General features: G+C 38.2%; 1 protein-coding gene across 1 annotated transcript in view; it reads left to right on the top strand.

Moving 5' to 3' along the window:
• Window positions 1-14,750, top strand: part of LATS2 (large tumor suppressor kinase 2) — a 51,266-nt gene that overhangs the window by 31,819 nt on the left and 4,697 nt on the right. Inside the window, exons 3-7 of the mRNA XM_034410132.3 lie at window positions 7,347-7,479; window positions 8,516-10,056; window positions 10,924-11,506; window positions 13,500-13,682; window positions 14,281-14,387. Coding sequence (XP_034266023.2) covers window positions 7,347-7,479; window positions 8,516-10,056; window positions 10,924-11,506; window positions 13,500-13,682; window positions 14,281-14,387 — 2,547 coding nt within the window. The remainder of the gene's footprint in view (window positions 1-7,346; window positions 7,480-8,515; window positions 10,057-10,923; window positions 11,507-13,499; window positions 13,683-14,280; window positions 14,388-14,750) is intronic.

The following is a 14,750-nucleotide window of genomic DNA, read 5'->3' as shown; positions in this document are numbered from 1 at the left end:
TCAGCTTCATTAGTGCATCAATGGACCATCTGATTTTATTTCATGTAAAATATTTATCTGGAGTAAGGAAGGTTTGCTATCCGAAGTACTGCATTCTCAATTTTATCCAATTATATCAATTTTATCCAACGCCTCAGTTAAAAGACATCAATTTTTCTTTGTTCAGTTTTCTGGTAGGACAGTTTTCATATGTCCAGTTTTCATATTTACAGCTTGGAAAACCAAAGATTTGATCATACATTTTGTTGTCAATATGATATTACTGCACTACCTATCTACACTGGTCATGGTCTTTCCCGCAAATAGCACTTGTCTCTTTATTTCATGATTGCACTCACCATTACTGTAATTTGATTAGTTTAGGAAGATAAAATATATTAAGGTAGTCCTCAACTTACAACCATTTGTTTAATGATGATTCAAGGTTACAATGGCACTGAAAAAAAATAACTTAATGACCATTTACCACACTTAATGACTATGGTCATGTGATCAAAATTCAGGTTTTTGACAACTGATTCATATTTATGACAGTTGCAGTGTTCCTTTTGCAACCTAAGTCCTGCAAAGTAAGTGGGTAAGCCAGATTCACTTAACAACTGTGGCAAGAAAGGTTGTAAAATGGGCAAAATTCCCTTAACAACTGTCTCGCTTAGCAACAGAAATTTTGGCATTGACTTTGGCATTCACTTCTTGTACTATGTGGTGCTTGATTTTCAGTACTGAATAATTCAATATGTTTTGAAAATGCTACAAAGAAATCAGATATCAAAACAAAAGATCTCTATACATATCACTTGGAACATTAAAAAAAATGTCAAGGAAGAAAGGCAGGATATATAGATAGTCCTTACTTAACAACCACAATTGAGATAGGCAACTCACTGCTAAATGATCCAGTCATTAAGTGAAATCTGACCATACCCAACTCATGATGTCACTTCTGTGGTCATTAAGCGAATCATCAGCACAATGTCACATGGCCACAACTTGTGACTTAGTGCCAGCTTTCCCATTTACTTTGCTTGTGATAAGTCAGCTGTGAAGGTCACAAGCAAACTTATATATGACCACAGGATGCTATAATAGTTGTTTGAGAACTGCTTTTTCAGCACTGTCCTAAATTCAAACGATTGTTAAATAGAGAAGTCATTAACACAGGACTCCTGTATATTGAATAAATAGCATATTGAGGGGCTGTCAGAGATTTCATATGTTTAGATTTTACACTGTAATGCAGTGGAACAAATTCAGCTGCTACATACTGAAGAGAAATAAGCATATAAACTGTAGCTGGTGAAGTTACTTTCAACATTACCACTAGATTTTCAGTGTGTGTATTTAAAATGTATTTCAGTCCACACTATTAGAGATTGACTTCAAAACAAAATGTTGATCTGATCTAATACGAAACTTGTTATATTTATTCAAAAGTTTATTGTCTTTTCAGTCTGAAAAATAGAACAATTACAGCAAGATTGGAACAATAGAATTACTACAGGCACAAATTCAAAGATTAAAATAAAAGGCTGTATAAAATGGATCTTTTAATCCAAATAAATAAATATAGTTGCCTAAAGCTATACTGAGTTTCCTGCAAATGTGGAAAATGCCACTGAAAATATAAAACGTCCTGCCCCAATTCGTGGCATCCAGTTACATTGTTTTAGAGATTAAGTCAATTTACATTCATTTTTTTTTATTTTGCTTATTATTAAGGCTTCTTTTTTGAAATGGATATTAGTACTAGGATTAGCAGAGATAATGCTAAATAACAGACGCGCTTATCTCCAAGTTTTAACAGTTTGCAGATTTCTGACCTTCGGTTGTCTGACTGAAGATCACTAGGGAAGTTTTTGACAGCATGCAGAATGGTTTAAATGAAAATCTCGTTGGTTTCATTTTTTTTTTTATCCCAGCCATATTTTCTGGTACACCCTGTGGTGATTGCTATTATTAGCTAATTTATCATTTAACCATTACATTTTGTACCTGCGTAAATGTCTATGGAGCTTCTCAGTCATTTAGGTCATGGTTTTCCCAAAGGTGCTTTTTCAAGAGGGAACTGGACTTTCTGGTTTTTCTTTGAAGATATTTCGCTTCTCATCCTTTGAAGATGTTTGGCTTCTCATCATTCCCCACCATCCAGTCAGAGCTGAAGAAGCTTCTTGGATGAGAAGCGAAACATCTTCAAAGAAAAAAAAAGAAAGTCCAGTGGCTTCTTGAAAAAGCACCTTTGGGACGACATGCGCAAATGTTTTAAATCTTCTGCTAAAAGGGGCATATCAAAATCTGGGCCTCATTAAGAAGAATAAAAACCTATTTTTTCATCCTGAAGAAGTGGATTCTGAAATGGAAACTCTTTGTCAAATCTTTCAGCCTATCGAAGGACTTGGCGGGTAATCTGCCATCAGCTCTGACCCGGTCATTCTAGTCAAGTTGGCAAAGGACAGATTTTGCCCTGTTCGCCTGAAGGTCTTGGCTAATAGCCCTGAATTTGAGAAATGTGCAGTCCATCCAAATTTAGAAAATATAGTCATTGAGGGTGCTCATTACTTCCAGGTGAAAGTGCCAATTAAGTTGTATCTTATGGTCAAACAGGTGTGGCAAAAAGGACTACACAGCCAAAAAAAAAGGTTAAATATTATTTATAGGTAACTAGAAAATTGCTCTAGTTCTAAAAGATATGGGTGGCATAACAAAAGGATTTTGTTTATCCCATACAAGTAGTCCTTGACTTACAATCACAATTGAGCCCAAAATATTGTTAAGTGAGTTTTGCCTCATTTAATTACCTTACTTAGCCATAGTTGTTAAGTGAATCACAGCAGTTGTTAAGTTAGTAACATGGTTGTTAAGTGAATCTGGTCCCCATTGACTTTGCTTTTCTTGTTTGTTTGTATGAATTTCCCCAAATAATTGGATACAATACTAGCAAAATCAGTCAACTCACTTGCTAATCCTAGGTTAATGACTGTAGAATAAGTTTAAAAGCATGGCCCCAATATGTATGCTGGAAAATTCTCACTGTTTAAATTCTCTACTGTATAAATTATTGATTGATTATTCCTATTATTCTCTATTTTCAGTTAATTACTGAGTTAAGGAGAGCTCTTCTCTTATGTCTTATAGCCTGACTAAGTGGCTCAGTGGCTAACACACTGAGCTTGTCAATCAGAAAGGTCGGCAGTTCAGTGGTTTGAATCCCTAGTACAGGTCCCCTGCGTGAGCAGGGGGTTGGACTAGATGACCTCCAAGGTCCCTTCCAACTCTGTTACTGTTACTGAATGTGTTCACTGTACTTTCTCAGAAACCTTTTCAGAAGCCTTTTTATGAATTCAGGCAGCCATTGTCTACTAGATTACCTCATTCACATGCTTGTTGACGCCCTCAGAAAATTCGAAAAGGTCAGAGAGGCAACCATGTTGATGATTCCTTAACAAGCTTTATCTTCCTATAAACCCAATCTTTTTAACTCTAATAACACTTGGCACCAATGTACCCAGAACAGATGTTTCCTGGATCTTTCTTGGTTCCTGTATAAAAATGAACCACTGCCCGGTCCTTTTCTGAAGGTCATGTCACATATATTTGCTGAAGGATCAGCATGTTTATGTTTTAGTGCTTTAAAAACTCTTGGATGGATTCCATCTGAACCAGAGGAATTATTTGTTTTTCATTTGCCTGTTCAACGTAAAACGTGTCTTGTCAGCACAATCTTTCCTCAGATTTCTCTCATTAAATTATCAGTTCAGATACAGATATTTGCACTAGGATACTATGTGCTGACTACTAAATTACTTTGGGGACATGTCCTAGTTATATTGCTCTTATATAGAAATTTGCCCTTCTATAATTTCTAGTTTATAATATGACATTGTACCTTCTTTCTGAAGTGCAAAGGACAGTATTTCCCAGAGACTTTTATGTTTAGATGACTATATGCCCCTATTTGTCTTCTTGCCATTAACTTTCTTTTTAGCCCTATTGCTCTGGTCTCCCAAGCACCCCAGTTTCCCCCTATACGCACACACACACGCGCGCGCACATACACACACACACACACACACACAATTTTGGCTCAAAGACTTTTAATATTCACTTCTAAACACTTAGACAGGATGCCTTTATGGAAATACCTCTGCAATATGTGTTGTCTTCTGTGAGCACTTGGCTTCTTTGATTTCCCTGCTTTATAGTGTGCTTACGTCCTACTTTTTAATAATCAAACATTTTTACCTGAATTCTGCAGAGATGATTGATGCCGAACCAGATGTTTTCCAGCTCATTTTATTTTCCTGGCTGGGGATGGGATGGATCTTCTAGCAGTTCCATCCTGTTTTAAATTGTTGCCTCCTTTTTAAACACATTCTTAGTTCCACAGTGACTATCAAATTGGATTTTGCTCATGCATTCCTTCACACTCCTCAGGTTTGTCTGGGTAGCTGATTCCGTATATGATCTATGTAACATTTCAGTTAAATATAGCTTGATCCTCTCAACTTCCTATTTGGAAACCTGCACTTGGGTTCCAGAACCTCAAAAATCACAATTACATGGGTCCCACATTATTTACACCAATGTGCATCATGACTGCTGAATCAGTCACAGAACCATTTACCAAGCTAAGTGAGATGTGTAGTTTTGTGCCATCATGTAATCATGACTTTTACAAATCCTGTTGTCCTTTTCTCTGTCAAATTGTCTACTGTTATGAAATCTCAGAAGCATATATTTGACAAAAGAGAGTATCTGTTCATCACCAAGGAATGGAGCACTTCTAATATTTTTCTCCCTTTCTAGATAATAAGTCTAAGCATGCTTATATAAAGTCAGAAAAAGTATTCAAGACTCCGTACAAATGCAACCATCTTCATCCATATAGCGTCATCTTTGTTCTAGATGACCTGTGAAAATGAGGCAGCTGTTTTAATGTGTTGACTCATTAAAGGAGCCATACTTTTTTTTTTTTTTTGCAGGCTTACGTGGAAGCATGAAAAAATGGCTAATTTAATGAGAAATAGGTATGCTTCCATGAAGTTTGAAGGAATTCATTCAGATTATTTGCAAAGTGGTCCTCTGCAATATATAACTCCATATCTCTGCTAGTTTTCTACCTCTATAGCTATCTTCCTTAATTTCAGTTTGTTTACTTCCATGCACTATTGCTAAACTCATCTCTTATAATAACCTCTTATTATAATGATTTATCATTTAAATGGAGTTATGTGCTCTCTTAGACTCCCCCTCATGTCCTAAGAACTGTTTTCCATCAGTGTTCCTCTAATTTCTTAGCCTCCCCCTCAGGTTTTTCTTTTAAACCCCATTAAAGGTTCAGTTTCATTCACCAACTCAGGATTGCGTCTCCTAGGACTAGCAGAGTATTTATAGAACTGAATAGCTGCTGGCCCATCCCCAACTAGCTAAATAAATCCCTTCAGCCACTACCTTGTGCTCAGTGGAGGTCTATTGTAATGAAGTTGATCCAGTTTTCCCGTGTGTGTTTTTGTACAGTATTTTTCCATATTTGTCTTCTTATTGCCTTAATGTATGTAACAGGTACAATTTTTAAAACGTAATCATGGGTATATCCTGCAGAAGCAGGGCCCCTGAGTAAACGATTATAAAACCTTCATAAATGGCCCAGAAATAGAAATTACCATGTGTTCTGGGAAACAATATTGTCTTCCTTGAGCTTCCAGTGGGCAAGAAACTTAGCAGCATGAATAATCGCAATGAACTTTCCTTAAAAGGCTAATTCTCCTTCCTTTTGAAGAAGCCCATTCTTCTGCCCCTCCCTTGAAGAACTCTTGATCTCCTTCCGGCATCTGTCGCCCGTCCTTCTTGTGAATGGAAAAGCACATTGTTTATATTTGTATTAAGTATGGGACTTTTAGCGGTTTTCTTTTGTCCACATCTTGAACCGCCTGTTGTCTCCTTCAGACATACCAAGTTGGAAAAGGATTCTTGTCTGTTTTTGAGGAGAGGAGGAATCTTTCCATAACTTCTTTCACAATCTTAACTTATGATTATAAATATACTCTGGCAACCAGCTCCCTTTTTTTCCCCCTCTCAATGAAAAATGTTGCTGGGCAGTCTTATGAAACAACTGGAGTCCTATCCTCTGCCAATGTGAGTGGGGAAGTAAGCCAACACAGAGGCTAGAACAGGGGAAGCTGTCCGCTGCTATTCCAGCCTTGATGAAATAGTATTTAGGTAAAGAGTGCATGGAAATAACTGCTGGCTATGAAACAATATTTATTTTCTCCAAGTGGGGTGGTTAATGTAGTCCCTGCTTAACAACCATTCATTCAGCCAGTGTTTGAAGTTACGACGGCAATGAATGAATGGTAGTTACAATTGGTCCCTGAAGTTATGGCCACTGCAACGCCCCACAGTCATGTGATCGTATTTGGCAGCCTACAGGACAATAGCATGCATTTCAACTCTTCCCCACCTGCCTGTCTCCACCTATCTCTGCTCTTTTGGCCACCCTGTACTCCCCCAGCTATTTTGTTCTCATATAAATTATTTTAAAAGAATATGAAATCTCAGAAGCATGCTATCTGAAGCATCTTGTAAGAAGAGCTGCTGCAGGGTGTCACTGCAGAACCGAATATTTTTAAAAATATTTGGAGCATTCTAGCTATATGCCAAAACCTAGTTCATTTGAGTTTGTGTCTTGAGTTGCTAGTGGGGGGGTGGTGAGCATTCTCAGCCAACTAGTTTTAGAAAGCTTTGTTCTACACCTAAGTGATAAAATATGTGGGTTTCTAGACATTTCAAAATATCTTCTTGTTTTTACTTTTTAGTTGAATAGCCAGTTAATTGGGTTGCACATTTTGAAGCTTGAAACTGATTGAACAAAAACCTTACAACAACCAGGCAGCAATGGTTGTTTTTTAAAAATGAAATGGGAATTACTTTTGCTATAAGTGTTTATAGAAAGATGGTGCAGGAAGGGATGCACCTTTAATTCAACATTTTCTGTGAAGTCTGTACATAGAGTGTAGTGGTTCAGATGCTGGACTAAGACCAGGGAGACCCAGGGTTGGGCCTTCTCTCAACCACAGAAGTTCATTGGGGGACTTTGGACTACTCTAAGCCCAATTTACCACATAAAATGGTTGTTGTGGGAAAAATCTAGAGGAGTGCAATCTACATGATTTTGAGCTGCTGGAGAAAAGGCAGGATGCAGTAAATATTACTTGCATTTTTTTTAATTTAAAGGCATAATATATTCAGATATAATACATCAATAAAATGCCTCAGTTCGTTGTACTTATATTACATTAAATACTTCCAGATAATTTACAGATTTCTTGTGTTTGTTTAATTTTGTCTAGGAAATGGCTATTAGAGCTCTCAAACAGACTGGGAGTAGAAGCATTGAAGCAGCTTTGGAATATATTAGCAAAATGGGATACTTAGACCCTAGAAATGAACAAATAGTCCGTGTAATTAAGCAGACTTCTTCAGGTAAGCAAGTTCGTTTAGTCTTCTATGTGTGTTTTTCAACTATTTCAAGGTGAATCTAGCTCTGAGTGTACACCAGATTAAGATTTCAGCTCTCCCAACTTTGGTAAATGTAACGCCACAGTATAAGACAGGAGGAAGAGAGATTATGATCCTATGGAAAACTCTACATGAAATTCCATGGCTGGATCATTTTATGTGATAATCTCTCATGTAACTGACTGGAATTCCTGCAGAAACTACACTGCATTTAGTGTTAAAAGATTTGAGATCGAAATTTTCTTTTACAAGGAAAAACTAGACATAAGAATTCTGTGCTGTTTTCAGTGCAAAAAGAAAAGGAATAACATAGCCTATGTACTTCACTATTTTTCTTTCCCCATTCTTTCACATGTGCAGCAAGACAAATATGCTTATAAAGAAACTTCAAGAACATTTCATTTTTTCCAAAATTGATTTCATGCACAATGAAAAGTAAACTTGACTGGAAACCAGTCAGTGGTGGAATTCATATTTTTTTACTACCAGTTCTGTGGGCGTGCCTTGGTGGACGTGGCAGGGAAAGGATACTGCAAAATCTCCATTCCCATCCCACTCCAGGGGAAGGATACTACAAAATCTCCATTCCCACCCACTCCAGGGGAAGGATACTTCAAAATCCCCATTCGCTCCCCACTCCTGGGGGAAATATTGCAAAATCTCCATCCCCACCCCACTCTGTGGCCAGCCAGAGGTGGTATTTGCCGTTCTCCAAACTACTCAAAATTTCCGCTACAGGTTCTCCAGAACCTGCTGAATAGCACCCCTGAAACCAGTGCTTAAACTTTGGACACAGTGAATAACTGTTTTAAATCTGGCATGGTTACACAATACTTTCTCCTTCCTTACTTCTCTCCCTCCCTCCCTCCCTCCCTCCCTCCCTCTTTCTGTCTCCCTCTGTGTGTGTGTGTGTGTGTGTGTGTGTTTGAAAGAAAGGACAGCATTTATTCATATACCTATCTTTCTGATGTTAATCCATCCGTTGTGTTAATCTCCACAGGAAAAAATATAATGCCAAGCAATGTAAGCCGAAGGCCAAGTTTTGAAGGATCCACTGAATCTTTTTCACCTTATCACCAGATAACTAACCCAGCCTATGAAGGCACTGGTTTTGGTGCTGAATCTGCTAATGTACTCAGTGATGTTCCTAGGCCATATATGGACTATTTACTTTCTGCTTCTCAGTCTGCGACCATGAATGCTTCTGTACAAAGGCCACCATGCTTAGGCTCCCACAACACTCCTGGCAATCTTCAACAGAAAGCCTACCCTACTAACATGGATTCCTCAGTCATCAGCTATCCAGTGGCTGGTCACAGTAACCAAGCTTTGCAGTTGCAGGGTACCCATGGCTCAAATAGTCCACATTATGGCAGACAGCCTGTGATGGTGCAGAGTGAGGGTCTTGGATATGGAATTCAGCGGAGCCATTCTTTTCAAAATAAAATGCAACAAGAAGGAGGGTATCCGAGCCTCCCTAACAAAGCAACTGTTGCACCTAACAATTCTGGCCATGGGTTCCAGCAGGCTGGTCTATATATGCCACATTCCCATCACAAACAGCCAATCCCAAATTCTCATCCAATTCATGTAATCACTAGAGGTGCTCCATTTAGTAATGAATTTTCAGACAGTCCACCCCAGGGTCTCTTAACCCCATCTAGAAATAGCCTGAATATGGATCTATATGATCTGAATAACTCTCAGATTCAGCAGTGGCAAACAACCTCTTCCTCCTCTTCCTCTTCTTCATCCCGTCGTGATTCACTACAGAGCCAAGCATTGGAAGCCTCTCCGCGGCAACATGTACCCTTCAGGCCAGATGCCTGTGTCCCCAGTAGAACCAATTCTTTTAACAACCACCAGCCACAAATGCCCGTACCTATGAGGCAGACTGCTTCAGGCAAAACTGAGGCCTCCATGCCTTCTCCAAATACCATCACGGCTGTCACAGCTACTCATATTCTCCAACCAGTTAAGAGCACAAGAGTGATGAGGCCTGAACCTCAGACTGCTGTAGGCCCTGCTCATCCAGGTTGGTTACCTGCACAGTCTTCAGCATTAGACAACCTAGGAATGATGGAGCAACACCCCCTTCCTGTTGGGGGAGCAAATGCCTATCCGTTAGATGTTGATTATAGCAATCAGGAACTCAGGTGTCCTCCACCGCCATATCCCAAACATTTGCTGCTACCCAACAGTTCAGAGCAGTTTGATATTAACTGTTTACGTCCAGGAATGGAACAAACCATTCGGAGAATCCCAAGCTCAGCAAGCAACAAATCTGAGGAAAACGGAGAAAGGAATGAAAAAATCAAGACAGCTAAATCAGAAAAAGTAGGCAAGGATAAAAAGCAAATACAGACCTCCCCGGTGCCAGTGCGGAAGAATGGCAAAGATGAAGAGAAGAGAGAATCCCGAATCAAGAGCTACTCACCGTTTGCCTTTAAATTCTACATGGAGCAGCATGTGGAGAATGTTATAAAGACCTATCAGCAGAAAATGAATCGCCGGCTACAGCTAGAGCAGGAAATGGCCAAGGTGATTTATGTTTGTGGGCTTCTGTATTTGATTTTGTAAAACTTGTTACGTTAGGACCTTCCAAGTACACATAAATTATATATAACAGTGTTGTATCTAAAGAAAAGTAAGTCTGTAGGTCTTTCTCTTTTCTACATACAGCATCATTTCATCTAAAACCAAAAGGACATCATTTTTCTGTTCCTTTAACATGTGAATTCAAAACTAGATATAAAGTTTTCCTCCAATGTGATTAAGTGCTGGTGACAGTCCCTGCCGTTTTCTTGGCAAGATTGTGGAACTGGTTACCATTGTCTCTTTCTAAAGTGTGATTGGACCAAGATTACCCAGCTGGCTTTGTGCCCAAGGTGGAACTAAAACTTACAACCTCCTGGTTTCTAGCCTGATGCTCTAACCACTATACCAAACTGACCTTAAAAAGTAAATTCTCACAATTACATGTATTGAATCCAACCAGTTTTTATGTCTGTCAATAGTGTCATGAAATGAACATGATTCTGAACACATTTGGAAAAACTCATTGGGGAGACCTATGCTGAATATACTCCCCCTACCCCCGATATCTAATGTAATCCATGTGAAGGTCCTTCTCTGCAGACTTTGGGCTGTCCAGGCAGATGTCAGAGGAAGACTGGCTTATTTAGTGAGTAAACCCGAACATAATCTATCTGTGCTGTATTTAAATATTTAGAGCCTCCATCCCCAAATTAGGGAAAACTAGCTTAGAACCTGAGAATTGGACAAAAAGATGATTGGCTGTAATTTAGAATTACAGTATATTGTGTAGGTTTCTGATAATTGTTGCCATGATACTGATTCTTTTGCTTATTTTTCCCCTCTCTTCCCCACTCCCTGATTTTGACTAAGGCTGGTCTTTGCGAAGCAGAGCAAGAGCAGATGAGAAAAATTCTCTACCAAAAAGAATCAAACTATAACAGGCTGAAAAGAGCTAAAATGGATAAATCGATGTTTGTAAAAATCAAGACTCTAGGCATCGGTGCTTTTGGTGAAGTCTGCCTTGCTTGCAAAGTGGATACTCATGCTCTGTACGCCATGAAAACACTGAGGAAGAAAGATGTGCTCAACCGTAACCAAGTGGCTCATGTCAAAGCTGAGAGGGATATCCTCGCAGAAGCAGACAATGAATGGGTGGTCAAGCTCTACTACTCCTTCCAAGATAAAGACAGCCTGTATTTTGTGATGGACTACATCCCAGGAGGAGACATGATGAGCCTGTTGATCCGAATGGAAGTCTTCCCAGAAAAGCTAGCTCGGTTTTACATTGCTGAACTAACTTTAGCCATAGAAAGTGTCCACAAAATGGGATTTATCCATAGGGACATCAAACCAGATAATATCCTGATTGATCTTGATGGACACATCAAACTGACTGACTTTGGCCTCTGCACTGGATTCAGGTGGACACATAACTCAAAATACTATCAGAAAGGTAGGGTTCTTATACAGTTTTAAAAAGGAATAACTAATAATGCTAGGCTTTGACATTTCTGTTACTGTATTTGTCACTTTGCAGAGTATAAGAACCAGATGTTTTACAAATTTACTATCTAAACATGTTGCACAAAAAAGAAGAGGGATTGGATGCAGGGTTGTATAGTAGATTTATGCATGTTCTTTTTTATTGATCCTTGGATAAGTTGAGGTGCAATGCAGCGACTCTTTTCAATTTGACATCTTCCTTGGAAGGCAAAGCTAGCCGAGAATTCTCAGAGTTATGGTCTGAATTCAAATGGAGACTGCCAGAGTGGGGAAGGCTGAAGTAGAAGAATATATGACACAGCTGTTTTAAAAAAAAACATTACTGAAGAATATTCAGAAATACAGTAGAAATTAAAGATAGTGTCTAAGGTTTCTTTATTGTAAGAATTTATATCTCACTTGTTAGGTAAATTCTTTGAACAGTTTCCAAAACATTGAAAACATACCAATATTTTAAAGAGAACCAAGTAAAAGATCTTAAAAGATAAAAGAAAGCCAATACCATGTGGTGTTTTGGGAAGCAATTCCAAGTAGAGTTAGCAAGGGAAATCCCTTGAAGAAGCAGGAGATTTTTGGGAAGGTTTTACCGGGATTGAAGAGTAGAGGAAAAAGAGGGTGGAAGGCAGAATTTAGTAGGAATTTAAAGATAAGAATAAAACGTTTACCCTGGGCTAGGAACAGGCACAAAATCAGTACAGGTAGTTCTCAACTTACAACCATTAATTTAGTGACCATTTGAAGCAGTGGTGGGATCCTTCTGGTTTAATAGCCGGTTCGGTGATCGTGTGCTTTGTGCGCGCCCACACCAGGTGTGCATTGCACGCACATGCGCAGTTCAACAAAAAATCACCTCCCGCGTTAGTCCTAGGGAATTAAAACAGCTGAGGCAATCCGCTCTGCCGCGCTAATTAGCTGCAAAGATAAAGGTAAGTAAAGCACAGGGCCCAGCTGATTGCCGGAGCAAACCAGTTCTCTCCCAGCTGATTGTTGGAGAATCCCACCCCTGATTTGAAGTTACAACAGCACTGAAAAAAGTGACTTATGATCATTTTTCACACTTATGGCTGTTAGTCATTTGATCAAAATTTGGATGCTTGGCAACCGGCGTGTAGTTATGGCTGCAGTGACCAGAGATCATGGATCTCTTTTTGCAGCCTTCTGACAAGCACAGTCAATGGGGAAACCAGATTCACTTAATAACCATGTTACCAACTTAACGACTGCAGTGATTCACTTAACAACTGTGACAAGAAGGATTGTCAAATGGGTCAAAACTCACATAACAACCGTCTTGCTTAGCAATGAACATTTTGGGCTCAATTGTGGTCGTAAATTAACTCTGAATACTGATTAAGGAACATGGGAACAAGCTGTTAGATATTTACCTTTTTTATTTTAGAAACAGTATTCTGAATAAAATTAAGAGAAACCAAGATGTTCAAATGAAATCCTTATTTATTTATTAAAATTATAGGCCATCCATCTCTCTCTGCAAAGCTACTCTGGCCTTTGGGCCACAAAACACACCAATAAAATATATAGACTTATAATTATAGTAACCGTAGTACAAATAGCAGTAGCAATCACCAAAATTGTTATAAATTTCAATCATCTAGTCTGATAGAACTTTTGATATTCAAACTCTAGGTGTACCTTGCCTTTGGCATAAATCCTTATTTCTGGACATACTTGATGTCCCAGAGCTTATTTTCAATAAAAGGCTGAAAAGCTTTCTTATGGCTCCTAGTATTTGTGGAGCACTCTTTTTTAATAAATTAACCACAGAAAAATGTTAATACAAACTGCAACAAAAATGAATTACCTTCTTCGTATCTAGAATATTGTATTGCAATTCATTTTGAATAATGTCCATTTTTGTTTTGTAACTTGGGAATGTTTGTATGGATCTTTGATTGTAATCTTTTTTTTTCTTCTTTTGAAAGGGAGTCACATCAGGCAGGATAGCATGGAGCCAAGTGATCTTTGGGACGATGTGTCTAATTGTAGATGTGGGGACAGGTTGAAGACCTTGGAGCAGAGAGTTAAAAAGCAACATCAGAGATGCTTAGCCCATTCCTTAGTTGGCACTCCCAACTATATCGCGCCAGAGGTTCTTCTACGTAAAGGTAGATGGTTTTTATCTTTGTTAGAAAGACATTGTCACTTTGAGACCCTGTTTTTCTCATTTGTGCTATTTAATATAATCTTAAATCCAACTGTTTATTTATTTATTAAACTTATTTACCATGTGAAAGTGTGAATATTCCATCCATATCTAGATAAACTCTTAAAGCTTTAGGGTGTTCAGCTTTCATTGTAACAAAGATAGAATTACAGAAAATCCATAACTGACTTTCAGATCTAGACAATTTCCATGAAAAAAGACTTGGGCAGAACCATTTCTACAGCAAATATTGGGTGAAACAGATGACAACATTCAGGATAGATGAAATTTTATGAAGAATACAATGCTTTTTTTTTTTTAGCTTTACAAGTTCAATGAATAAAATAAGCTGAATATTCTTAAATGCACGTTTTGCTTGCGTTAGTGGGTTCTAAATGAACCATTTCAGTTATTTCATTTTTTAGATTAAAAGATTTAATAAGCCTGCATATAATGGGATATACATTATGGTGGTAGTGTTGATAATGGTGATGGTGATAATCATGATCTTTAAATCTAGCACGAAACAATGAAAACATATTTTTCTTCTTATCTTTCAGGATATACTCAGCTTTGTGATTGGTGGAGTGTTGGTGTAATTCTCTTTGAGATGTTAGTGGGGCAGCCTCCATTTTTGGCATCAACTCCTACAGAAACTCAGCTAAAGGTATATTCACTTATTGTTACTTTTATTCATATTTATGGTGTGTGGGTGTGTGTGTGTGTGTGTGTGTAAAGGGTAAGACTACCATACATTAAAATCATCTCAGAAAGAACCAGTAAACTAATAGACTTATTACAATCATATGCCATTATTATAGGATACAAACCAAATAAAGCCCTTCAAAGTAAATCAAGTATATCAAAAGATCCAGTAGTCCAAGAAAAAAAAATAGGGGTCATCTACAACATAGAATGTAAGGATTGTAACAGCTACCATGTAGGTCAGATAGAAGACTAGCAGAATGTATCCATGAATACCAATTAGCAGTCAGAAGACACAATGAAAACTCCTTAATATCTCAGTACA

The sequence above is a fragment of the Pantherophis guttatus genome, chromosome 5, assembly GCF_059756535.1.
Source record: "Pantherophis guttatus breed Tessera chromosome 5, ASM5975653v1, whole genome shotgun sequence".
In the NCBI taxonomy this organism is placed as follows: Eukaryota; Metazoa; Chordata; class Lepidosauria; order Squamata; family Colubridae; genus Pantherophis; species Pantherophis guttatus.
The sequence above is the reverse complement of the archived record's forward strand: the minus strand, read 5'-3'. Positions and strand labels throughout refer to the sequence as shown.